General features: G+C 39.1%; 1 protein-coding gene across 2 annotated transcripts; it reads right to left on the bottom strand.

The window, feature by feature from the left end:
* On the bottom strand, window positions 1-27365 carry THAP12 (THAP domain containing 12). Of its 2 annotated transcripts, none has more exons than XM_042958548.1 (5): window positions 27229-27365; window positions 12639-12759; window positions 8967-9074; window positions 4393-4429; window positions 1-2896 (listed from the first exon to the last, which is right to left on the bottom strand). In XM_042958548.1, exons 1-5 carry the CDS (start codon window positions 27315-27317, stop codon window positions 963-965), a joined length of 2289 nt encoding a protein of 762 aa, XP_042814482.1. In that variant the 5' UTR covers window positions 27318-27365; the 3' UTR covers window positions 1-962. The 2 variants fall into 2 exon arrangements, with proteins under 2 accessions (XP_042814482.1, XP_042814483.1); XM_042958549.1 differs by lacking the exon at window positions 27229-27365 and adding an exon at window positions 20820-20871.
* Between the last annotated feature and the right edge of the window lie 379 nt (window positions 27366-27744).

The raw sequence follows: 27744 nt of genomic DNA, 5'->3' as shown, positions 1-27744 counted from the left end.
TTTAAACAAAATTCACATTTTATTTAGGTTGAAATAAACTATACAAAATTGATTTTCTTCACCAAAAATAACAGTAATATTTTCTGTATTATTCCTAGGTAAACCACAAAACACTTATTTTTGTAGGTTTTCCAGGTTTTGTTTAGAAATCAAGACGAGGCAGTAGATACAGTCATGGAAAAAGACAGAGGAAAACAGACAAATCAGTTGTCAGTATCCATGGCCTCTGATCCTGTCTTGACCATGAAACAGAGGTGTTCAACAAATACCTGCTAAAAAGCTTATGAAGATGTAGGCTCAACAAAGGAATGTAAACAGCAACAACCCAATGTGGACCGACAATGGCAGGCTAGCCCATTCAAACTCTAACTGTAACTTGTTCCTTTAAGTTCGTTTGATAAAGACAAAATCTACACTGAAATCCTTGCAAGCTCACATGTTTTCCATTCTCTCTCTCTCTCTAGCTGTCTGATAACTCCCTTAAATCTCCATTACAGATTTTTAACATACTTAACACTCCAGGTCACTCATGAGCTTCATTGTAACATTTTATAAAATATATTCCTTTCTCCCACACCTCTTCCAAATCTATTTCTTCTAAGAACTGATAACTCAATACCCGACAACTGGATCCAGTGATAATAAATGTTATGTCTAAAATGACTTAACTAAAACAATTCCAAAGTGCCATTAGCAGAGATCCCACAGAAATGTAATGTGGCACTTTCAACGCTATCTTCTGGAAGAACAGTTATGTCTCCAAAGCATAAGAGTTCAAACGGGGGCCATTTAAATAGGCAGATTATCAATGGCTAATGTACTCAATGAGAGGTCGACAGGTCAAGATATTCAGTGATTAAGTGGCCTACGTATACCTGACAGCTTTTCCGTAAGATGTTTTCAAATTTCTTACAGATTTTTCCAAATATCAAACATAAGAGAAAGCCTACTTTAAAAGTCTCCTAGGTATTTTCAATGGTTTCTGAGTTATCTGTAGGAAGCTCTGACTTAGTTGTATAGAGTTTGATATAGGTGTCCACCATTAAATCCAGATCATGTTTTATATCAAAATTTATGTTAAGCAAAGCCAAGTTACTTGACCTTTGGTCTGTCAAAGTGTTCCTCAGGTATGCTTTGAGACGCTTTCGCCCATTTTCATAGCGTTCATTCTCAACCTTCATCACAGGAAGAATGCATAGGACTTTCAGCAATGCATAAACATTAGGAAAAAACTTGATGTCTGGCAGATGCAGGGCTTCATAAATGGTGGATGGAAGCTCTATATCTTTCCCTCTGTGTTTCCACTTGATTCTCCAACAATGCAGCTCAGCTGAGAGTGTGTCCGGGTTGGGTAAGTCACTCCTGTACATGTCAGCATGGTGCTCCTCCGATGTATTAAATTTGAGCTGTCCCATGACAGAGGGCACCAGAGACAAGCATTTAAGAGCTTTGAGGTGCTGTTCTGAGAATATATCTTTCAGTTCCTGAATAATGTGTTCCACTGTTGGGACACTTAGAGTTTCTTTATAGTAACTCTCGGAGGTTAGCTGAGATTCCAGGTTACCTTGCTGGGCTCTGCGGAACTTCCCAGGGAGCTTCATCTGAATATCAAGTTTAGTAGCCAAATTTGTGGCTTCTTCAAACCAAAATTCATGATAAACTTCGATATTTTCCATCACTTCATTCAGTGAATGCAGTACTGCAGTCAAGCTACTGGCTGCAAAGAAGACATCGGAGGTTTGCCCCTGGAGATTTTTCCCAAAGGCTCTTGTAAAAGATAGAACATTTTTAAGAACGACAATGGTAACGACAAAATCAAAATCTGTTACCGCACTACAGAGTACAAACGCTCGGCCAGCTATATAGTTATTCCATCTAATGTTTGTGTCACTATTTATACCATCTAAACATAAAACAAGTGCTTGTAGGAGGTCCACTAAAATTTCGAAAGCATCGTGCCTACCTGTCCACTGAGAATGGCAAATTTCCTTGAGTTCTTTACCCTTTTCCTCATTGTTCTGAAAGAGGACAGAAATGACATTGTCAAGCTCTAAAAGCAGTTGCGGAGATCGATGGAAGAAAGAACAGACTTCCTCAATGGTTCCTAATGCAACAGATACTCCCACAACAGGCACGGATTTTGCCAACCACATATTTAAGGCACAGGAAGAGCAAAGTGTGTAGACAGCTTGGGGATATTTCTCTAAAAGCCTAGAAGCAACAACTTTCATTTTGGAAGAAAATCCACTGGACACAATGTAAGCCTGGCCACGACAATACTCCATGTTCAATCCCCACTTCTCAGTTATCGTGGTGTGAAATTTCACAGCCAAAATTTCTGCATCAGCTTCATAAGGCAAGAAGCCCACAAATTCCTCTCTCAGGTTATGAGACTCATCGACAAACCTCACCAGCACAGGCAAGTGCTCTTCTCCTGCTATGTCCACTACGTCGTCAGTGATGATGGAAAAGAAGTGGGAGTCTCTCACTTCCCTGAGGGTTTCCTCCCGAATGCAGCTCTCACAGATCTCTAGCATCTGCTTCTGCTGCGTTTTCGAGCAGAACAATGTGTTAACTGCTGTTGTCTCAAAGCGCTTTCTCAGAACCTCTTCACCAGAATTTATCCGGCACTCCAGGAGTGCTTGAAAGTTATCCGGGGTAAAGAGACCCTCTGGGAGTCCATCAGTTTCATGCCCATCCAGAGGGATGTTTTGTTTTCCCATTAGAATTAAAATTTCAAATAAAGATTTTAAGTATTCTTTGTTTTCTTTCTCTTCAAGGGTTAGAGGTAAAATGTCTTCATCCTGTTCTTCACCCCCTTCTTCTGCACTGGGGTTCTGAGCATTGCTGTTGTTTATTTCTTTATGTTTTTGTTCCTGTTCAGAAGTTTCATCAACTGGAAAACAAAGAATCAATTTTATAAACAGGCTCATGAGGAATGATACAAACAAAAAAAATCATGTTTTTGATTGGTTAAATATTTAAATTCAGGAGCTCATCCATTCAACATTCACAACGTACCTATTGGACCACAGACTAGGATACAGAGGTTAAAATAAGACACACTCTAGTGGAGACAAAAACTGTACACAGAGATTTTAATCCTACATGTAAATGTTATATATAAGAGAGGAACGATTTCTTACAAACTTAACAAGGCACGTCACATAAAACACGTCCAGACCAGTAACGGTCCGTGCCCTCAGGAAAAAGAGGAAGAGAACTAATATTTATTGAAGCACTGTGTTGGCATTTTATATGTATCACATTACTCCCTCTATAGGCAGGTGCTATCAATCCCGCTTGACAAATGAGGAAAGTAAATAATTGCCCAAGGTCACAGATGTAGTTAAAAGGATGAAGGTGAAATTCAAATCCAAACCTGTCTGGTTCCAAGGTCCATGCTAATGCAATTTCTATGAAATCATTAAGCTACACTTTAATATGGGAGATGAGAATTATATAAGCCAACATAACATAAGGTATATTGACGCAATTTTTAGGGCAAATAATAGACTACTAGAAGTATTAGCCAAATCTCTTTGTACGTGGATTGAAAAACTGAGCCTCTGAGGTTAGTGTCCTGCCCATAGTCATATACACAACCTTGCAAGTCCTAGACCCTGTGGTCCCCTCTAGGTTCATTTTCTAATCATCATAGGATATTAGAAGCTCTAACAACAAAATGAGTATAATTCTCCAAATCAGGCACCCTGTTTCAAGCTACTCTACTTCTGCGCAGAATACACCTCCCTCCTTTGCCTGACTCCCTCAGGACTACTGTCAGAATTAAATGAACTAAGTAAAGCACCTAAAGACTTAACATAAACAGTTATGTTAATAAAAATAATATTAATAATAGCACAGTAGGAGGAGGAGACCAAGAAGGAGGAATAATAGTAGTAATAGACAAAAACAAAAACAACGACTAGTCCTCATCCTTTGGTGACACAGGTCAGGCATCAGCACCTGCAGAAAGGCTACTGTGACTCCTACTCTCTATTAGGCTAAGTGTCCTCAAAGCACTTTTCCTTAAACATTTATCAAGAACTTATGATGCACCACACATCGGGTGGACAAAGATTCTGCTCTTGTCCTTTACTGCTGCCTTTCCTTCCCTCCATGGGGACACTGTGTGCCTGCCACCCCACCACACACCAAGAGCACAGCTAGTAGGGAAGCGGCCAAGTACGTGGCACAGTAGCACTCAATCAAGAAACTAAACTAAGACTTCTGTCTCACAGACAATTCCAAACCACAGGAAAATGCCTACCACACTCTTACATCACTCTCACGGTAGGTTTTGGACATACAACATATTTATTTGTCCTTACCAGGTCAAGGCCTTTTTAAAAGGCATTCAGAAGTTCAGTCATTAACACTATCACTTACTTTTTTTCTGTTTCAGTGTCCTGATTTCATCTTCACTCTAAGTGACAAGAAAAAAGAAGAAAAAAAAAAAAAAACACCTTTAAGAAAACTGAACTCTAGCACATCACTGTAGACTCATAAGTAAAAAGCATACTGTGACTCAAATTTAATTCCTTCGAAAGCATAAATTCCTTACAATGAATACATTCTTCAAACATAGAAATGACAGAAAAACCAGAAAAATAATTTACTAATGATTCCAAGCTCATAATAAAATACTAGAGGAGACAGGGTGCCTGGGTGCTTCACTCCGTTAAGCATCCTACTCTTGATTTTGGCTCAAGTCATGCTCTCCGGGTTCGTGCGCCAGCTCCATGCTGAGAGCACGGATTCTCTCTCTCTCTCTGCCCTCCCCGCTTTCTCACCTTCTCAAAATAAATAAATAAACTTTATTTATTTAAGTTTTTTTAAAAACACTGAGGAGAAAGAATACATCGCTTAACTTACTTTATACTTAAATCAACTTAACTTTGGGTGACAAGTGTTTGAAAGCTAATAAAAGGCATGAAAGTACAGGATGGTGCTTGGTGTCAAATCCAAGGGGTCACAAATCATGTCCCCTCCAATTTGTTCCTGGGGGATGCCACGTAAGAGAGAGTTGCTGGATCCCAGAACCTAACACAAAAGCTGTGAGAATTCCCTGGGAAGCAGAAAGTAACACGTACCAGTATGGAAGAGAAATGGATGCATACAGCATAGAGGGCCAAGTACATACAGGATTAAACCGAGGAAGAACTTTCCAGTTATGTCCTTTCTCTTCCTGTAACCCACTGCAATGCTTAAACCACAAACCACCCCATTACTATTCAGGAGCAGGCAAGGAGCACTACCAGTGACAGCTTGAGTTAGAAGGGTACCTGCTAGGCAGCATAGGAACATGATACTGATAACAAGAAACATCAGCAGGCTAGCCAATCTAGAACATTCCCTCCTTATCCCATGAGCTACAGTTACAAGGATGGCAAACCTAGAAGAGTATGTCTGCATTAAGGTATTTGAGGTTCCCAAGGGGCAGAATATAGGGAAATGGTAGCTGGAGGATGGGAAGTGGCTGAGCTCCTCACTCCTGGTACGTAGGGCTAAGAAGAGAGCTGATGTGGAAAACTACAGTGGTGTGTCACCATTCGTCTAGGAGACATCCCAGAAAAACAAATAAATAAATAGAGGGAAAGAAATGTATGAAGAAATAAAAACTGAGGATTTCTCAGAACCTAAAGGTGTCAGTCTGGATAACTAAAAAACCATCTAGACACAGGTTAGCAAAATTAAAAATGTCAAATATAAAGAAAAAATACTAAAGACTTTGAGGGAGAAAAGCAAATCATCTAAAAAGTAACAAGAATTAGGCTAGCATCACACTTCAATAGAAATAACAAATGCAAAAACTAGAAAGAATCAATATCACACAGACTACATATATACTCCATGAATTATTAATAACTTAATATTACAAAATAAAAGCTACAAAATGGGTTTTAAAAAATAAACCCATGCCTGGAAACTAAAAACAAAAATAACCCTATGTTAAAGGAACGGGGGAATTTACAAAACACTCCTGACTAATCAACAAAAGCACTACATGTCTATAATTATGGGATACAGCTAAAACACACTTAGACATGTACAACTGTGAATACATACAAATATGAGCTAAACATTCAAGAAGTCAGAAAAAGAGCCAAAAAATAAATCTCTCAAATCAAGATGAAACCAAATAAATCACAATGCAACAATCATTGATAATACTAACTGATTTCCTTGCAAACAATATTAAAATCATTTTAGGATCAGGGATGCCTGGGTGGTTCAGTCAGTTAGGCGTCCGACTTTGATTCAGGTCATGATCTTACAGTTCATGGGTTCAAGCCCGTGTCTGGCTCTGTGCTGACAGTTCAGAACCTGGAGCCTGCTTCGGATTCCGTGTCTCCCCCTGCCCCTCCCCTGCTAGTTCTCTCTCCCTCCCTCCGTCATTCTTGCTCTAAAAAACAAACATTAAAAAAAATTTTTTAAAATAATCTTAGGGTCAGAAAAACACAAGCGCTCCAAAATCCTATATGCAGTTCTTAAAAACAAATGAAATACAAGAGGAAACCAATAAATGAATCAAAATTGCAAACAAAATATTCCCTCACCCACCCCAAGCACTCTGATGGTTTTATGGTTTAACTTTCATGAGCAGAGAGTATATACCTTATACAAGTTTTTCCAGAAAATCTGAGAGAAAAGGAAAACTATCCAACTAATTTTATAAGGCTAATAGAACCCTGACATCATTAACTGGATAAGAGGAGTACAACGAAAGAAAATTACAGGACAACACTTATAAATGCAAAATCCTAAATAAAATATCAACCAACTAAATCAAACAAATGAAGAGAGATAATGCAATCAGTTAGGGTTCATCACAGGAATGCAAAGATGGTTCAACACCAGAAATCCATCAGCTATTCACTACATTAAAAAAAACTGAATTTTTCTACTCAATAGATGCAGTTAAAGCTTTTGGTAAGTTCAACAAGTTATGATAAAAATTCGGAATATGAGGACTAAAAGGGAATGAAAGGAATTTCCTTAACTTGATAAAAACAGTATCAGGGGCACCTGGGTGGCTCAGTCAGTTGAGTGTCAGACTCTTGATTTTGGCTGAGGTCATTATCCCAGTGTCATGGGATTGAGCCCTGTATTGGGTTCCATGTTGAGCAAAGAGACTGCTTAAGACTCTCTCTGCCCTTCTCCTCACTAACACACACTGTCTCAAATAAAAGAAACCCAAAAAAAACCCTCTTTAACAGTATCAGCAACAAACATCACACTTAATGCAACAAGGCAAGCATATCATCTGTGACATTACTGGGACTGTTCAACACAGCACTTCTCAGGATCCTGACTAAACAGTAACACAAGCAACAGAAAAAATTAAAATTATGAGGATTAGAGGAGGCAAATTTGTCCTTATTTGGAGATGATAAAATCAACTTCATAGAAAACTCCAAAGACTAGTAGGAATTAACCAAAATTAGTTCTTCAAAATTGCTGGAAACAATCTCAACCAGAATACATAACCTATACCAACAAAAACCATAATGTATTTAGGAAGTAATTTAAGGAATGTACACATTGTTCTCTTTTAAAAAACTGCAGCAAAAACCCTAAAGTTTTTTCAAATTTTTGACTTTCTGCACTCCTTAAAGTATGTTAATAGTGTATTCAAAGAACTAGTATTTAGTCTGGTCAATGGCTGCTATTACCTGAAAGCTATTTTTTTCTGTTTATGGGTGGGACCAATTAATATTTTAAGATGTTAATCCAAAGCATTTGTGTTGAAAATCCCAATGCAATTTCTAGAAGAACTGGACGAAAGAATTCTCAAATTCATATGGCGGAATAAAGGTCCACAAGTAGCTAAGACAATTTTGAAAAAGAAGAGTTAAGAAACCACTGTATTTGCAAGTAAGATAAATTATAAAGCCATGGTAATAAAAGCAGTACATATGTGGTACTGTTGTGAACAGTGGTACATATGTGAACAAACACATTTTCCAATAAACAGAACAGAGCTCCCAGAAACACTGTGCATATATGGAAACTTGGTATATGACAGGGGTGGCACCTTAAAACCAGTGAAGGAAAGGACAGATTAACAGACCATATTGAGAAAACTGATTCTCTATAAGGAGAAAAATAAAATTAGATCTCTACTGAACACCATACATACAAAGCCCAAATGGATCAAAGATCTAAATATGAAAGGTAAACAAAGAAAAAATGAGGAAAATGAGATAAATGTTGTCTTAAAAAAGCACACAGTAGGTAGACTAAAATGACAAATATTAAATACATTAACATGAATACCAAAAAGAGGGGAGAAAAATGGGAATGGTAATAGTGGAAGGAAGAGAAAAAATAATAAACAAAATAAGGGTCTTGCTGGTGGCAATGATGGCAGAAAGTCATGGACTGAAGAGCATTGATTAATTTTGTTCACCTAATATTAACAAAAAGTGGTAGGTTTCAATTATTAGAACTAAAGGGTATCAAAGGAACATGAAAACATGCATAAATGATGCCATAAACAGAGATTTAAAAGCTTTTTCTAACCCTGTCAGTACTTAATAGTGACGGAACCATTATCTCTAGGTAAAAGTATCCATGTCTTAACTTTCATACTTTCCCTTTCTTTATCCCTTTGTCCTGAATTCTGGAAATATCCCTCAGTTCCACTTTCCTCACTACAAAAGAAAAGGTAGTGTTTTGTTTTGTTCCCAGGAAGGGAATGTGCTAGTGGCCTATAATTAACAGCACACTTTGGCCCAAGTCAATGAGTATCAACTGGCTAAATTTGAGAACAATTTTCCAATTTAAACACTAATCATCTTACATCCATCCTTCTTCAATAATAACCACAGCATTTATTTCCCATGTTACCTTCGGAAATAGTAACTTGGGTTCAATTTTAAGAGGAATGCATCTATATTTGATTTCACAGTATTATGGGGGGGGGTGGGGTGGGAAAGCCAAAAGCACATTTGACATACCAATTCTTTTATTCGTTTTCTGTGTCTACTATGTGGATTGTTCAAATGACTGGTAAGATCAAATATTGTTGGTATTGCATTATCTCGAAGAACTGTCCTATAAGGACTCTGAAAAAGAAAAATGTGTTAATTCAGAGACAGTCCTTAAGAATGTATTACACATAAAGAAAATGCTATGTTAATGACTTCCCCAGTACTCCTTCACCTCCAGCTCTAAAGTGTAGAGACTTGCAGAATGATGATGTCCGTCCAGATCAGGTATTATTTCTAACTCTTTTTGTTTTTGCCCTTCTGGCAATCTTACTATTTTAAATTAAGGAACGAAGTTCATGGTAAGCATAAAAAATAAAATATATTTGCATTTTGCATATATATTTCTAATTCATCCTCCCAGCTACTTCACTGTTTAGCTCTTCCATGAGCCCACCAAATCTACAGCAGGCACAAGAGTTTCTCAATCTATCCCTTTCTATGTTCTTAATTCTTCCCTACTTTCCCCGTGGTTCTATCCACTTTTCACTACTATTACTGAGAAGTATCAAGGTACGATGGACTGGTGGGACCCAGGAGACCTAGGAACTAGTCCAAATTCTACCAGTAACTCACTGTGAGATCCTAGCCAAATACTTTCCCTTTCTGGGCCTCAGTTGCCTCTTCTGAATAAATTTCTAGTGTTGAGCTAGACCATATTTCCCAAATTGAAATTATTCACATACTAATGATAACACTTGCATACCACCATCTGCACTCTCACATAATCCACTGACTTTTTAAGTCAGCATTGTCTTAAGCAATAAAAACTATAAAATAATGATTTTCATGAGCTATATTTTTAACACATATTGTGAAATTCCTAAAATAAAAACTGATTCGTGTGCCACTTGAATTCATTTATACCATGATATATATAATCATATTTCTGCAAACACTAAACTAGGTATTTCTAAATTTCTAATTCTAATGTTCTTATCACTGAAGGATGACCATTCTCTATCCTAATTCCCGTTAACCTAATCCAACCTGGCTAGACGCTAGATGCATACTTAGATGTTGACAGTCTTCAGCAGCCAACCCAGAGGTCGGGTAGGGACAAGAATTTTATTAACAGGAAGAGTAACAGATAAATAACTGCATATGTTCACCCCACCTAGTCAAAGAAACAATGTCTTTTAATTTCTTCACAGATCTGCACTGATAAAGACAAAATACTCTTCTTTTTAAAAAGCTTTCTTGGGCGCACCTGAGTGGCTCAGTCGGTTAAGCATCCGACTCTTGATTTCGACTCAGGTCATGATCTCACAGTTCATGAGTTTGAGCCCTGGGTCAAGCTCTGTGCGGACAGTGCAGAGCCTGCTTGGGATTCTCTTTCTCCCTGCCTTTCCCCCCAAGCCCCTCACCTCTCTCTCTCAAAATAAATAAACTTTAAGAAAAATAAAAGAAATAAAAAGCTTTCTTGGGAGCAGCAATTATTTCAAAGCTGATTATTAAAGCATGTTCAAAGTATATGCCAAACAAAAATAACAACTCCTATCTATATTTTTTCATCCAGAGAAGGAAGATTAGGATGATATGAAGAAAAAATATATAACTAAAGGGAACACACTATCTCAAGTTTTATCTAAAGAGTTGTTAAACACATTTGGGAAGTATTTCTATTCAGATTCATTTTCTAGATCACCCCCATGCCTCATAAAAAACAAAAAGAAAATCTATTTCTCAATGCCACTCAGCTTCTAGTGCTGGGCCAATTATCCTGAGTCTATTAGGAAGTCTGAATCAGAGATTGATCAGTGACACAATCACTGAAGGGAGCAAAAACTATACTATACCCCAAACATCTCATCTTTCCCACTTAGCAAACATGTCACAACAGACACAAACATATACAGTCCACTCTTGATATCTTACCAATTATTAAATAAGGAGGGATAAAACATTCCTAATGAATTTCTTAAATTCACATCAATTTGCTACAAACCAAATTACAGACCGAAAAACAGAACATGAATTAAAAACATGTTACTTTTTAGAAATATTTATTTATAAGTACGCATTCCAAAAAGAGCTATTTTCAATTTATGTGCAGGATAGTTTTAACTCAGTATCAAGATTTAATCTTCAACTGCTGAATTAAGGTTTGAGCATAAAGCAGTGACCTTACTCTAGCATCAAGGATAGTATCTGGCTTCAGTGGAACTAGCCATGAATGTTTACTGATGAGACCTTCAATGCCAAACTAATGAAGTCAAAACTCTCAAACATTTAGATACAGATATCATGTGTAGAGAGAACATTTTCTCGCATTTGCATTAATTTATTCAAGATTTAAGAATCTTGTGGAAATTTAAAAAGCAAAAATAGCTCATCTTTCTGTCCTATGCTCTGACTAAACAAGAATATGAGTGAACTACAATTTTACATGTCTCACAACAATCTTATTGGAATTATGTAATTAAGAGACCATATTTATTATTAAATAAAAATGCATTATGGCTTGTGTATTTAAAATAATAATTTGGGATATTTTTACTTAATGTCAAGAACATAAAACTAGTTTGCCTTTTAAACATACAAAATCCCCTATTTTGGTTGATCATTATTACCCTCTTAACAAAACAAGGCAAAAATATCCCTCAAATATTTGTGATTAAACTGTTGAACCGGAATTGGCTCACCTCCCAATGACTTCACAAGTATCTGCTTCAATTAATTTTGAGAAATAAAATAACCCAATCATTCTTTAGTTTTCTGAAGCCTCTGCAAAATGTATCTGAAAAAAATATCAAAATAAATTGCTGCATAACAATATATAGTGTATCTTCAAATCAAGTTTATGTCTATCCCAATATCTGAGATGATACATTAGTTACACCTAAATAAGAAGATATTATTTAACAAAACTATCTCCCTAGTTTAAGTGTTTCAAATCTGCTTCATTTCAATCAAATCTGCTCTGTTTGTCTAAGTCATAGCAATAACAGAATCACAGAGGGTTAAAAATCTTAGATTTCAGAAATTATCTGGTTTAATCTTCTTATTAGAATTCGGGACCCAGAAGGGAAAGTGACCTGGCCAAATTCACATAGTTAACAGAAGTAAGCTTGAGAGATCCAGGTTTGATACGAAATTGCAAATTATTGAAAGAAATTATTTTTCACATTAATTATACAATTTTCTTCTTGTTGTAACTTGCACATAAAAATTAAGGGTTGGTTCTACCAGTACATACAAAAACATGAAAACAAAGAGCTCCATTTCTTGATAAAGATTTCACTCATAAAAAAAGCTCTGGAGAATCTGCTCCAAATAAAAACACAAACTTTACCTTAAACAAACACTTTTATAATCATCTAAAATTTTCTTTAAAAAATTAAAAATAAAAAAATGAAATTTTCTGAAGGCTGCATAAGAAATGTAAAAAGGGCAACCTCTGTTGAGTAGTAATGGGGCATCAGAAACAGAGGGGTTAAAAAAAAAATACCAGGCTTTTAAGAACAAATTAGATACTATTCAGCTCCAAATTTGTCTTCATCTTTAAAAAAAAAAAAAAAAAGTGGCGGGATATAAGAATACACTCCAACATTAACAGATACAGATTTACACTGCCAACCAGATACTGAGTGAATGAGAGAGAGAGAAAACAAAAAAAACCCAAGCCCTTCTATTACTTACAGTTCTGCAGATCATAGAGGTCTCAAAGTGTTTGGCACATAATCGATAATGTTTATTTAGCTGATCAGGTGTTTTATCTTCTAAGTCTGCTCTCCTGCAATTCTCCACCCACTTCTGGCACCTATAAATAAAACCAAAATAAAACCAATTATGAAATATGAGCTCACCGTTTAAATTTCAGTATTCAGGGGCACCTGGGTGGCTCAGTCGGTTGAGCGTCCGACTTCAGCTCAGGTCATGATCTCATGATTCGTGGGTTCGAGCCCCAAGTCAGGCTCTGTGCTGACAGCTCAAAGCCTGGAGCCTGCTGAGGATTCTGTGTCTCCCTCTCTTCCCCTCCCCTGCTCATGCTCTGTCTCTCTGTCTCTCTCAAAAATAAACATGAAAAAAAATCTTTTTTAAATAAATAAATAAGTTTTAGTATTCAGTTATAAGACAAATAAATATTATGGACAATGGATTCCTGCTCCCTTCTACCTGCAGAACATGATGTAATTTGGAGAAGATGATTGAAAACAAAATGAGAGCTGGAAGAAACCTTAGAAATCATTTAATACATTCAATTATAGACAAGATTAAGAAATAACTTGCTCAGAGTCATGTACAAAATCAGCAGCAAAACTAGAACTTAAACCTGAGTCTTTCAATTCTCAGCACATCCTAGCACCAGAGAGGAATCAATTATCAGTAGTTCAAGCAAAAGATGCACAACCATGAAATCAACAGCCTAACACACTCCCTCGGGACTTCAACTTAAATAAGGTTATGAAACAACAATGTCATTACAAAAAATTAGTAAATAGATGTTTTATAAATAATTACAGTTTCTTACAGGAGCATGACGCCTGTGTTAATTTGCCTTATTATGAACATAATTTATTATCTACAATATGTACAGACTGTAAGATATGTAGATTGTAAACTCCAGGACTGCAGGGATTGTTCCTACACAATCTAGCACACAGAAGGTGTTGAAGATAATGAACAGACCAAGTCCATGCCCTCTTGGTACCTACATATCTGCAGAAAAACGAAAACAACAATGATGCATACTAAGCACTTGCTATGAGTCAGACACTGTTCTATGTCCTTTCCAAAAGGGGTACATTATCCCCCTTATGCAGATGAAGAAATGAAGGCACAGAAATATGAAGTAATTTGCTAAAGGTTACAACTAGATCTTTCTTTCCTTTATTTCTCAAGTTTCTAGGAATAAAAATTCTGTCACAAAGAGTCACAAATCTGAAAACACATTCATTTTATAATCACATCATAGTATATTATGTCTTAACATTACAGTTCACACCTACACACACACACACACACACACACACACACACACACACACTGACACTTAATTCCCTCCTCTCTGAATATGTAAAACCATGGTGAAATGTTGATTATCTAACTGAAACTAAAACCACACCTAAATAGTATAGCTTCTCATTCAACACATTTCACATTCACAATTCACATTGCACAGCAATGATGCCTATGATGCCAATGATGTCCATATTTTAATATTTTGCACAGTTGTGCAATATGATTTCATAAACTTTCATCTTTCAACGTCCAAATACTTAGTATAAAAACTGTCTTACTATAAAATAATTTACCATACTGTTACAGCTGTTTTTTAATTCCTACATCTCTGAAGACCTTCCATACAGAATACTACTGTCTGTATGATCTCTGAACTAAGTTGAGACAGCTTTCCTATACCACAAGCACTCAGATTCAATCAAGAATAGATTGGGCAGAAAGCCTGATTAACTACATCTTGTCTTCCACATCAAATACCAAGAAGTAAATCTAGTATATGTGCTGCCAAAGTGAGCACACCAAGAAGTAAATCTAGTGAAAGATGTGCAAGACCTGTAACAAAAAAAAAAATGTTTTAAGTTTATTTATTTTGAGAGAGAGAGAGTGGGCACGAGTGGGAGGGGAGAGGCAGGAGAGAGAGAGAGAAAGAAGGGGAGGGGAGGGGAGAGGCAGGAGAGAGAGAGAGAAAGAAGGGGAGGGGAGGGGAGGGGAGGGGAGGGGAGGGGAGGGGAGGGGAGGGGAGGGGAGGGGAGGGAAGAGGGAATCCCAAGCAGGCTCTGAGCTGTCAGAGCAGAGCCCAATGCAGAGCTTTAACTCACGAAACATGAGATCATGACCTGAGCCAAAACCAAAAGTGGGACGCTTAACCGACTGAGCCGACTAGATGCCCCTAACTGAAAAGATTTTTTAAATAACTTAAATGATAAATTCATGGATTAGTACACTGAATTCTAAATATTTCAATCTTCCCTAAATTGATTTACTGATTCAATACAATCAAAATCCCAACAAGTTCTTTTGTGCATGTCTCTTTGAATGTGTGTGTGTGTGTGTGTGTGTGTGTGTGTGTGAGAGAGAGAGAGAGAGAGAGAGAGAGAGAGAGAGAGATGGCAATTCTAAAACTTTTTATACAGAAATTCAAAGGACTAAGAATAGTTAAGATAACTGTGAGAAAAAAAGTTGAAAGACTTACACTATCAGATATTAAGATTTATTATAAAGCTTAGTAAGACAGTGTGGTATTGGGACAAGGATAAAACAATGAAACAAAATGGAGAGCTACGGACACTTAAGACTAAGGTAGTACTGCACAGCAGCAAAGACAAAATTTTTTTGTTTTGTTTTGTTTTTACAACAAATAGCATTGAGTCAGGGCACCTGAGTGTCTCAGTTGGTTAAGTGTCCAACTCTTGATTTCAGCTGAGATCATGATCTCACAGTTTGTGAGATCCAGCCCCACATCAAGCTTCATGCTGACAACGTGGAGCCTGCTTGGGATTCTCTCTCCCTCTCTTTCTCAAAATAAATTTTAAAAAAATATTTAATAGTGCTGAGTAAATTCAATAGCCATATGAAAAAAATTAATCTGACCCCTACTTCTGTATCATATACACAAAAATAAATACCAAGTAGACTGTAGATCTAACTATGGAAGTAAAACAATAAGCTGCTAAAAGATAACACAGGAGACTATCTCCATTACCTTGGCCAAGACAAAGATAATTTAAAGAAGGCAACAGAAAGCACAAACTCTAAACCAAAAGATGAATTAATTTGGCTACTTTATTATTTTTTTAAATATTTATTTATTTATTTTTGAGAGAGAGAGAGCGAGCATAAGCAAGGGAGGGGCAAACAGAGGGAGACATAGAATCTGAGGCAGGCTCCAAGCTGTCAGCACAGAGCCCAATGCGGGGCCCAAACTCATGAACAGTGAGATCATGACCTGAGCCAGAGTCAGACACTTAACCGACTGAGCCACCTAGGCCTCCCTAATTTGTCTACTTTAAAGTTAATAACTTTTCTTCATTAAAAGAAGCCATTTAAGAGCGAAATGGCAACCTACAAAATGGAAGAAGGTATCTGTAATACGTATATCCAACAACAGACTCATATCCAAACTATATCTTTACAACTCCTGCAAATAAATTTGACAACCCAATATAAAAATGGGCAAGAAACTTGGAAAAGCAACTTACAATAAAAAGGTTATCCAGATCGGGGTGCCTGGGTGGCTCAATTGCTTAAGTGACTGACTCTGGATTTCGGCTCAGGTTGTGATCTCACAGTTCATGGGTTCAAGCCCCGTATCAGGCTTTGAGCTGACAGCACGATGCCTGCTTCGGATTCTGTCTCCCTCTCTCTCTGCCCCTCCCTCGCCCCCCCAAATAAACAAACATTAAAAAAAGTTGGTTACCCAGATGGCCAATACACACGAAAAAAATGTTCATGGGAAAAAAAGGGCTCAATCTCATCAGGGAAATACTAATAAAAACCATTAACGAAATATTACTACATACCTGCAAAAATGACTACAATGCAGAAGAGATAATACCAAAGATTGATAAGAAAGTGAAAAAACTTTGCCTGTCAACAGTAAAGAGCATAAACTGTAGTATACTATTGTATACAGAATACTATTCAGCAATGAAAATGAATGAACTAGCTAGATCGCACAAACATAATGCTGAGCAAAATAAGCCAGGAGTACATGCCATGATTCCTTCTATATAAAGTTCAAGAATAGACAAAACTTGAGGTGCCTGGCTGGCTCAGTTGGAAGAGCATGTGACTCTTGTGAGTTCAAGCCCCATGTTGGGTATAGAGATTACATACATACATACATACATACATACATAAGAAAGAAATCAGATGCCATTTAAAAAAAAAAAAAAAAAAAAGAACAGGCAAAACTCACCTATGGTGATTATGCAGGAAAAAACTTAATATAGCAGGCCCAAGACTGCTACCTTCATAAAGGCCTGTTTGTAAGGATGGCCTTTTGGCTTGTGCCTGGAAATCTGGTTAACAAGCAGTTCCCTACACTGACAAAAACTTTCCCTAACTGATAAGGTGGCTCATTGCGCTTAGACTGTGCAAACAATATGATTCATACTGAACATCTGCCTTCCTTCTGGGAGTCTAGAATTTTAGTACGTGCTAGGCAGAGTGTGTCTATGTGACCAGATCCCAATAAAAACTTTAGGCACTGGATCTCTAATGGGTTTCTCTGGGTAGAAACATGTTCTATATCTCAAACATTACCTGGGTATTCATTTTATAAAAATTCATCAAATTCTGGGGCACCTGGGTGGCTCAGTCGGTTAAACTACCGACTTGATTTCGACTCAGGTCATGATCTCATGGTTCGTCAGTTTGAGCCCCGCATCAGGGCTGCACTGTTAGTGCAGAACCTGCTTGGGATCCTCTGTCTCCCTCTCTATCTCAAAAATAAACATTTAAAAAAATTCATCATGTTCCAGTCTACTAATTTTGCACTTTCTATATATGTCATATATCAATAAAAGATTCCTTCACTCTGTCCCTTATTCTTAGTAACCAACTAACCTAATTGTGTCAAGTCAGACAGTGACTCTGACTAGGGAGAGTGGGATAATGACTTAGAGAGCCTCAGAGGAGAGAGAATTTGGGATATTAGTTTTATATATACACATATATATACATATATATAGTTACATATATAATATATATATATAATTATATAGTTTATATATATATTATATATATATTATATATATAACTATATATATATAATATAATATATATAGTTATATATATATAGATATATATACATATATGTAAATCTGGGTGAAAGTTTCATGGACATGTCACTCTGAAAATCCAATAAGCCACACACTTATGATTTGGTGATCATCTGTGTACATGTGTTTTACACCAATTAAGTTATTAAAGTTTTTGTGACTACAATTTTTTTACATATATACATGTATGTACATGCATATGTTTGTGTATACACACAAACGTACACACACACACACACTCTAATATGCTTTTAGGCACATATATAATTATCTCTCAAATTTACCACTGTCTCCCATTCCCTAGATCTCTCTGTCGCTGTTCATGCACTCCAGACTCCATAGCCTTTTCCCTTAGCAGGTGAAGTGACTCTCCAAATCCATCTAACTTCCAAACTGGTTTTTTACCTTTCTCTACCTAACACCTTCTCCATGCTGAGAGTAAATGTTTTAAACTTTTGGGGTTTGGGTTTTTTTGTTTTTTTTTTTTTAAGTTTATTTTGAGAGACAGCATGAGTGGGGGAGGGGCAGAGAGAGAGAGAATCTCAAGCAGGCTCCACACTGTCAGCAAAGAGCCAGATGTGGGGTATGAATTCACAAATGGTGAGATCATGACCTGAGCTGAAATCAAGAGTCAGACACTTGGGGGCGCCTGGGTGGTTCAATCAGTTAAGCGTCTGACTTCGGCTCAGGGCATGATTTCATGGTTCATGGGTTCAAGCCCTGCATTGGGCTCTGGCTAGACAGCTCAGAGCCCGGAGCCTGCTTCGGATTCTGTCCCCCCCCCCCCCCCCCCCCCCGCTCTCTCTGCCCCTCCCCTGCTCGCACTCTCTCTCTCTCTCTCAAAAACAAATAATAAACATTTTTAAAAATTAGAAAAAAAAAAGAGAGAGACACTTAACCAACTGAGCCCCAGGCAACCCTGCTGAGTAAACGTTTTAAAGAGCCAATTTCAGAATGTCTTTCCTGCTTAAGATCCTTTAGTGGCTTCTCATGACTCTTAGGATAAAGAAACAATTCCTTACCTGTCATAAGACCCTGAACAATTTGGACCTTGTCTACCTTTCAATCTTCTTATCGAACCACTCTTCTACTCTCTGCCTCTTTACATGCCTTACTTCAGTTCCATGAATGCACTGTGATTACTTCTAGGGTTGTTCCCCATGCTGTTTATTCACCCTAGTATCTTCTTGTCTTTTTTCACTTCCCTGGCTAAGGTAAGCCTATGCAAAGATCAGCCTTCAGATCTTATCTTAAAGATCATTTCTTTTTTTTTTTTTTTAATTTTTTTCAACGTTTTTTATTTATTTTTGGGACAGAGAGAGACAGAGCATGAACGGGGGAGGGGCAGAAAGAGAGGGAGACACAGAATCGGAAACAGGCTCCAGGCTCCGAGCCATCAGCCCAGAGCCTGACGCGGGGCTCGAACTCACGGACCGCGAGATCGTGACCTGGCTGAAGTCGGACGCTTAACCGACTGCGTCACCCAGGCGCCCCAAAGATCATTTCTTGAAGGAAACTCTTCTGATTCAGGTATGTATACATATGTGTATGAGTATGTACACACACACACAAACAGAGAAGACTCCTCTTCCTCTCTGTATATGGTCTCTCAACATCCTGTATTTAACCTACTATATTACCATGAGCATAAACACGCCTTAGTATATCCCATCTAAATAATTCTTAACTTGGATCCTCTACATAGCAAAACTAGAGCCCATTTTCACTGTATCTCACATTCTTTCCTCAATCAATTCCAAGGAGGCTTCTGCTTTATCCCTTTTCCATTGAAACTGCTCAAGATTATGAATGACTTCCACCCTGCCAAATCCAATGGTCACTTTCTATCTTCATCTTAATCACCTTTTCAGTACTATTCAGCCTTTTTTTTTTTTATTATTTTCCCTTTGATAGTTCTCTACTAATGCAGCATTTCCAAAAACATATTTCAAGGAACACTAGTCAACTGTTTCATTAAAATTTAAAAAGTTTTGGGGTACCTGGGTGCCTTAGTTGGTTGAGTGACCAATACTTGGTTTCAGCTCAGGTCATGATCTTATGGTTCTTAAGTTCAAGCCACGCACTGGGCTCTACTCCACAGTGCCTGCTTGGAATTCTCTCTCTCTCCCCCTCCCCCACTCATGCTATCTCTTAAAATAAACTTAAAAAGAAAGAAAGAAGAAAGAAAGAGAACTGCATTTTCCAAAACAAACAAAAAACATTTAGCCAAAAGAATGGCATTGTTTTCCATCTCTGCAAATCTTCTTAATGTCTATCTTAATCTGTTGTCACATGTGGTTTTGGCTGAAGTATATGAAGAAACTCTGGCCTCACACTGCTATGCAGTTAAAAAAGGTAATTAAAATGTTCCTCCCTTACCCATATTACTGTGAATGTTCTTTGATACTACACCAAAACTCCACAAGTGGTGGTTTCTTAAAGATGAGTTGCGGGGCGCCTGGGTGGCGCAGTCGGTTAAGCGTCCGACTTCAGCCAGGTCACGATCTCGCGGTCTGTGAGTTCGAGCCCCGCGTCAGGCTCTGGGCTGATGGCTCGGAGCCTGGAGCCTGTTTCCGATTCTGTGTCTCCCTCTCTCTTTCTGCCCCTCCCCCGTTCATGCTCTGTCTCTCTCTGTCCCAAAAATAAATAAAAAACGTTGAAAGATGAGTTGCAATGTGGAATCTGAAACCAGACCAATGAGCTTTCTCACTCTATTACACTGAAATCCATCTTGGTGTATCTTACACTTTGACTAGAGCTTTTATCTGTGCATGTCTTTGTAAAATCACAAATTGGTCAATTTGGAAAATACCAGTTCAGCGAGTTATGCAAACAACCACTATACAATTTATTTTAAAAGTCACATTTATCAATGTCACCACTCATCTCATTAGAAAAGCTTTAGAGAGTTGTCAAGCTCAAAGTGGTGCCTATGAATTCTCCAAAATTGTCATTTCTGCTTGGATTTCAATTGTTTCCCTTGAAGTGGCAGGCTTATCTCACTCATTTCCAAGAAAGGGCCTACAAACATTGGCATTTATATAATCATACTTAGAAAACACAACATACAACTTACTGAGCAATGACGTTACTATGTTATGTAGCCCCTCAGAAACCCCACTGCACACTCCTGAAAGAATGAGCAAGAAAAAGGCAAATAACATCAGTGTCATTATGAAATAGTTTTTTACTTTGTGGCACTCCTTCATGAGTGCCCAAAAAAACCACTCTTCTACATTTTACAAGGCAGAGTATATCAACTCTCAATTAACTTTGATTAAATTGCCATAAAAACCTTGGAAGACCTCGCCACCTCAGGGGTGAGTTAGAGCTAATTGGCTGAGAAGCAAAAAGAGGGCTTCAATTGTTCAGCTCACTGTAACAGAAGCATTTCATTAGCTCTCCTTGTACCTTCACCTAGTCTGGGGATGAGCCCCACTATGAGCTGCCCCCAGGTTCCTGCCAAGCCTTGGCATTAGTCAAGCCATCGTGGGGCAATCCAGATTTAGGCAGTTTAAAAAATTTTTAACTTTAGGGGAGCCTGGGTGGCTCAGTTGATTACGCGTCCGATTTCAGGTCAGGTCATGATCTCGTGGTTCATGGGTTCCAGCCCCGTGTTGGGGTCTGTGCTGACAGCTCAGAGCCTGGAGCCTACTTTGGACTCTGTGTCTCTCTCTCTGTCCCCCCTCTGCTCACGCTCTGTCTCTCTCTCAAAATAAATAAACATTAAAAAAAAAAAGGTTTTGATATGGCACAAAAACAGACACTCAGATCAATGGAACAGAATAGAGAACCCAGAAATGGACCCACAAACGTATGGCCAACTAATCTTTAACAAAGCAGGAAAGAATACCCAATGGAATAAAGACAGTCTCTTCAGCAAGAGGTGCTGGGAAAACTGAACAGCGACATGCAGAGGAATGAGCCTGGACCACTTTCTTATACCATACACAAAAATAAACTCAAAATGGATGAAAGACCTAAATATAAGACAGGAAGCCATCAAAATCCTTGAGGAGAAAGCAGGCAAAAACCTCTTTGATCTTGGCCACAGCAACTTCTTACTCAACACGTCTCTGGAGGCAAGGGAAACAAAAGCAAAAATGAACTACTGGGACCTCATCAAAATAAAAATCTTCTGCACAGTGAAGGAAACAATCAGCAAAACTAAAAGGCAACCGACAGAATGGGAGAAGATATTTGCAAACGACGTATCAGATAAAGGGTTAGTATCCAAAGTCTATAAAGAACTTATCAAACTCAACACCCAAAAAAACAAATTATCCAGTGAAGAAATGGGCACAAGACATGCATAGACACTTCTCCAAAGAAGACATCCAGATGGCCAACCGACACATGAAAAAATACTCCACGTCATTCATCATCAGGGAAATACAAATCAAAACCACAATGAGATACCACCTCACACCTGTCAGAATGGCTAACATTACCAACTCAGGCAACAACAGATGTTGGCGAGGATGCAGAGAAAGAGGATCTCTTTTGCTGCTGGTGGGAATGCAAGCTAGTGCAGCCATTCTGGAAAACAGTATGAAGGTTCCTCAAAAAATTAAAAATAGAACTACCCTACGACCCAGCAATTGCACTACCAGGTATTTATCCAAGGGATACAGGTTTGCTCTTTCGAAGGGGCACATGCACCCCCATGTTTATAGCAGCACTATCAACAATAGCCAAAGTATGGAAAGAGTCCAAATGTCCAACGATGGATGAATGGATAAAGAAGACACAATATATATATATATATATATATGTGTGTGTATATATATATATACACATATATATATATACACACACACATACACACATACACACACACAATGGAGTATTACTTGGCAATCAAAAAGAATGAAATCTTACCATTTGCAACTACATGGTTGGAACTAGGGGGTATTATGTTAAATGAAATTAGAGAAAGGCAGATATCATATGACTTCACTAATGTGAGGACTTTAAGACACAACAGATGAACATAAGGGAATGGAAGCAAAACTAATATAAAAACAGGGAGGGGGACAAAACATAAGAGACTCTTAAATATGGAGAACAAACAGAGGGTTACTGAAGAGTTGTGGGAGGGGGGATGAGCTAAATGGGTAAGGGGCATTAAGGAATCTACTCCTGAAATCACTGTTGCACTATATGCTAACTAATATGGATGTAAATTTAAAAAAATAAAATAACTTTTTGATAAATAAAATTTTAACTTTAATTTTAAATAATTTATGCTCTCCGTACCACCTGCCTAAGGTGAGTTGATTCAATTATTTTATAGTTAAAAAAAAATGCATAAGTAATGTGGATAAAAGGTACAGCATAGGAAATATAGTCAATGGTATTAGAACAGCACTGCAGGGTGACAGACGGTAGCTACAGCTGTGGGACCACAGTGTAATGTACAGACTTGTTGAATCACTAGGTTGTACACCTGAAACTAATGTTCAACACTGTGTCAACTATTAAAAAAAACTAAAATAAACAAATAAAAAGCACATTAATGCCACTTTTTCTAAACCAATAAAAGGTACTATATTTTGAAATTCCACATTGTGCCCTTTATTAACTACACTTTTGAATTTTAAATTACTTCAAATAGCTGTTTATAAGAGTGTCCGTGGAATTTATAAATATAACAAATGGCAAACGGGCACCTGGCTGGCTCAGTCAGTGGAGCATGTGACTCTCGATCTCAGGGTTTTGAGTTTGAACCCCATGTTGGGTGTAGAGACTACTTAAAATAAAATCTTTTAAAAATAATAATAAAATAAAAAATAACAAAGTAACAAAAATAACAAATGGGAAATGTACTATTTAATAGCATTAAATATATTTATCTTTATTGTTAGTTAACAATATTAACTTTTCAAGAATAGGTTAGCAATGTCACCTTTTATCAACCTTCTCTGACTCATTTACAGGAAAAAAACTAATTATAAATAACCCTAAAAATACTGTTGGTAATTTAATACACACCTCTGAAAACTACTTCTTTATTATAATTAACTCTGGGCACAGTAAAAAAGAAACTGTCAAATACAGAAGAATTTGAAATCCTTAGTATGGGAAGACTTGGTTTAGATAAAAAGTTAGGATCTTGATGACATTATGTCCACTAAAATAAGCCAGATATAGAGAACAATTATAGGATTCCATTTCCATGAAGTACACAGAACACACAAGGACTGAAAATGGGATGAATGGGGGGGTGGGGAAGGGAGAGGAAAGGAGTTATTGCTTAACAGTTACAGTTTTTGCTTGGAGTAATGGAGAAAGCTTTGGAAATAGTACTTGCACAACACTGTGAATGTAATTAATGTCACTGAATTATACACTTAAAATGGCAAATTTTATGTTATGTATTTTACCAAATGTTTAAAAATTAATAATGTAATATATACTGAATAATATATAATATGCATTAAAATATGTATATTAAGAGTGCATTTAATATACATTTTAAATGGGTGGTATATGCATTATTATTATCTCAATAAAGATGTTAAAAGAGTTAAGAAAAGTTCATAATTTGGTCTTGAAATATTTAAAGGGCTCTGACACGGAAAAGGGCACAGAGTTGCTCAGTGTGACCCTGGGAATAAAACCAGATCTCCAAAGCATAAATTATAGGGAGGCATGTTTCCACTCAATACAAGGAAGAAACAAGAGCCAAAGCTTTACAAAATCTATTTTTTAAAAAATTTTTTTAACATTTTATTTATTTTTGAGAGAGAGATTGAGAGAGAGAGAGTGGGAGGGAGACAGAGCACAAGTGTGTGTGTGTGGGGAGGGAGGGAGGGAGGGAGGGAGAGAGAGAGAGAGAGAGAGAGACAGACAGACAGACAGACAGACACAGAAACCGAAGCAGGCTCCAGGCTCTGAGCTGTCAGCACAGAGCCCAACGCGGGGCTCAAACTCAAAAACTGTGAGATCTTGACCTGAGCCGAAGTCAGACGCTTAACCGACTGAGTCACCCAGGGGCCCCTTACAACATCTTAAATGTCCCTTCACAAAGCAAAGAGTCACTGGAGGTGTTTCAACAAAGACCCCCCTGTTCAGGCACGCACAGGGCCCCAAAAGGGTCCATAAATACCTTGATAGTGGAATGCAAAATTGTGTCTATGTCTTTTCTCCAGTAGTCTTTACCTTAGATTCTCAAAGGGGACCAATGGCACTAGATCTAAAAACTCCTTCTAAATTTGAGACTGTACACCCCTATACTCCCAAGGAGTGTAATGAAAAGAGCATTCTCTATAGTATATGGATACAAAAGATCTATGGTTCAGAATCAACTAGTGGCGCCCTCATTATGCAAATGAAATAAACTCTCAGGAATGCCCTTGGGCTACAATTTGGGTAAAAGGAAGATAATGCTTAATGGGGTAAGGCCAGTCAGATTCGGATGCTCCTCTTCTCTGCTCCCATAAAACCCAACAGCTATTCCTCACTCTTTTGAGCTAGTTTTCCTCACCTGCCTGAACTTTAAATACCAGGAATGCCCCAAGGCTCAATCCTCAGACCTACTCCTTTACTAACCCCATAGCATGGCTTTAAATACCCTCTATAAACTCAGAACAACCCATATTTACAATCTCTAGTCTGAAAGTCTCTAAATTCCAGACTATCTTTTTATGGTTTTAGCTCTAAAATATTTAGGTTACTGATCTAAATATGGGCCATTCTGAGTTCGTTTCTGGATACGGTATGAAGAAAAACATCTATTCCTGCACATCAATCAAGCTTCTCAAACTTCACACGTCCCAAACCAACTTTTAATATGCCTCCTCCAAAGCTGCTCCTCCCAGTCTTCCACAGCTCAGTAAATGCTCAGGTTAAAAAAAGGAGTCATTCTTCCCCTTTTCTCTTACAACCTCCATCTAAACCATTTAACAAATCCTGTTGGCTTCACCTTCAAAATGTATCTCAAATACAACAGCTTACCACCTTCTCCTCTAACCTGGATTACTGCAATTGCCTTTAGCTGGTCTTCCTGCTCTCGCCTTTGCTTCCCTACAACCTATTTAACAAGTAGCCAGCCATCCTGTTTCAAGTAGTCCTCTGCTCTAAACCCTTGGATGACTTCCTGTCACAGAATAAATGCCATAGTGCTTTACATGGCCTACAATGGCCTACACAATTTGCCCCCACTATACAAATGCATACAGTTTTTGGTCTCATTTTTTCCCTTCTCCCTCCTTCCTTAAACCAGCTCTACTGTCCATGTACTTCTGGCTGTACCTGTAACATGCATGCCCTGACTTCGCATTTACCGTTTCCACAGACTAGAAAGCTCTTCCCCTAGGTATCTGTATGGTTGGCCTGCTCACCTACTTCTAGTCTTTGCTCAAATTCTCCTTCTTAGTGAGACCTTCTTTGACCACCTTATTTAAAATAGCAATTGTGTCTCCCCTGCTACTCATTTCTCACCCCCCCCCACATTTGCCTTTTCTGCATAGTATTTATCACCATATAACATACTGTATTTACATATTTATTTGTCTATTTTCCTGCTAGAATGCAAACTTCATGAGAGCAGGGGCTTTGATTTGTTCATCTGTATACTCCCAATGCTCAGAGCAATGCCTAGCACACAGGAGGCCTTCAATAAATATTTGTGGAATAAATAGGGTGCTATATTATAATCGCCTTCTTCCGTATGTCTCCTTAACAGACAGTGAGCTTCCTGCAGGCAGCAACACTGTCTCATTCACATCTGAATTTCCAGCACCTAACACTAGTGCTCGGCACATAGTAAGTACTGGTTTGAAATGAACGAATGAACAAGAAGAGGCCAGAGAAAATTCTTCCGACTATCACAGTCCCTACTCTATCACTCTTTAAACGGACACCAGAGCGTGTGGGTTAACTCAAGGAAGAGGTTTCAATACCAATTCCCACGCCTGTGGGCGTATCCCCCCACTCTACCCTCCGTTATCCCCATTATTAACCAAGTGAGACAATGAGTAACGGTCAGAGCCAGAATTTGAACCGTGAACAAGCCCGATGGAGGAAGTAACTGTGACTTGACGAGATCAAAGAAGGTGACCGGACTCTAAAAAGAAACACTGTCCCGGGGGTGGTGGCAAGAAGAAGGAAGGGCCCTGGGGTGACCACAACCACAGAATCCAAGTCCCTCTTTTGACAGCTGAGGAAACTAAAGCCTAGAGAGGAAAGCGACCTGCCCGAGGTCACCCAGCAAGCTAACCAGGGCGAGAACCCAGCTCATCCCGCCCGCGCGCCGCCCCAGTTGCCTCTGGGTTCGGGTGGTGCCCTCGGCGCCGAGCCCCCGCTGGCGCACGTGCTCCGAGGTCCCCGGGCGCTCGCCGGCCGGCTGCTCCAGGCCCGTTCCCCACCTGGGACCGAGGCTGGGGTCGACGACCCGTGGCCCACTCCCCACGCACCCGGCGGTTGGCAGTGCGCACCGCAGAGGTGGGCCCGGGCTGCCGGCTCGGCGCCCCGCCGCTTACCTGGCCGGATCCCGCGGGAACCTGAAGAAGGCCAGGTCCGACTGCGTGCTCTTCCTCGTACAGTTGGGGGCAGCGCAGAAGTTCGGCATCGTCGCCCACCCGCCGGCCGGCCCAGCCCTCCCCTCCCCGCCTCCTCAGGGCAGCCCGCCCGCCCGTCGGGGCCGGGGAGGGGAGCCAGGCCGGCCGGCCGGCTCGGCAAGGCCGGCGCGCCGGGGGGAGGGGCGGCGGGCGAGAAGCCGCGAGGGGCAGGAGGGGCGCCGCGGTCCGAGGCCGGGCTGGGGACGCGGCTCCACAGTGCTGTGAGCGGCCGGGAGGATTTACCGCCGCCGCCGCCGCTGCCGCTGGTGCACCTCCCGCCCGCCCGGGACGCTGCCGCCTCCTTCCCACAATGCACCCTGGCGCCCGGGGGTGCCCTCTCTTCTCTCAGCCTTCCTCCCCCGCCCCCTCCTTTCCGCCGACTTCTCCGCAGGCGGGCACGCGCAAAGAAGCGCGCCGGCCGGGGTGTGGCGGGGCGGA

This window comes from Panthera tigris, chromosome D1 (assembly GCF_018350195.1).
Source record: "Panthera tigris isolate Pti1 chromosome D1, P.tigris_Pti1_mat1.1, whole genome shotgun sequence".
Taxonomy (NCBI): Eukaryota; Metazoa; Chordata; class Mammalia; order Carnivora; family Felidae; genus Panthera; species Panthera tigris.
Note: the sequence above shows the minus strand (reverse complement) of the source record. Positions and strands in the feature narration are given on the sequence as shown.

What these genes read in the sequence shown, in the direction of transcription:
- THAP12 (XM_042958548.1), bottom strand. Translation starts at nt 27,317, where the DNA reads ATGCCGAACTTCTGCGCTGCCCCCAACTGTACGAGGAAGAGCACGCAG. An exon ending in TTCCCGCGGGATCCGGCCAG is followed by an intron (nt 12,760 to 27,228) that starts GTAAGCGGCGGG and finishes TTTTATTTATAG; the next exon opens with GTGCCAGAAGTGGGTGGAGA. An exon ending in CCTCTATGATCTGCAGAACT is followed by an intron (nt 9,075 to 12,638) that starts GTAAGTAATAGA and finishes TTTCTTTTTCAG; the next exon opens with AGTCCTTATAGGACAGTTCT.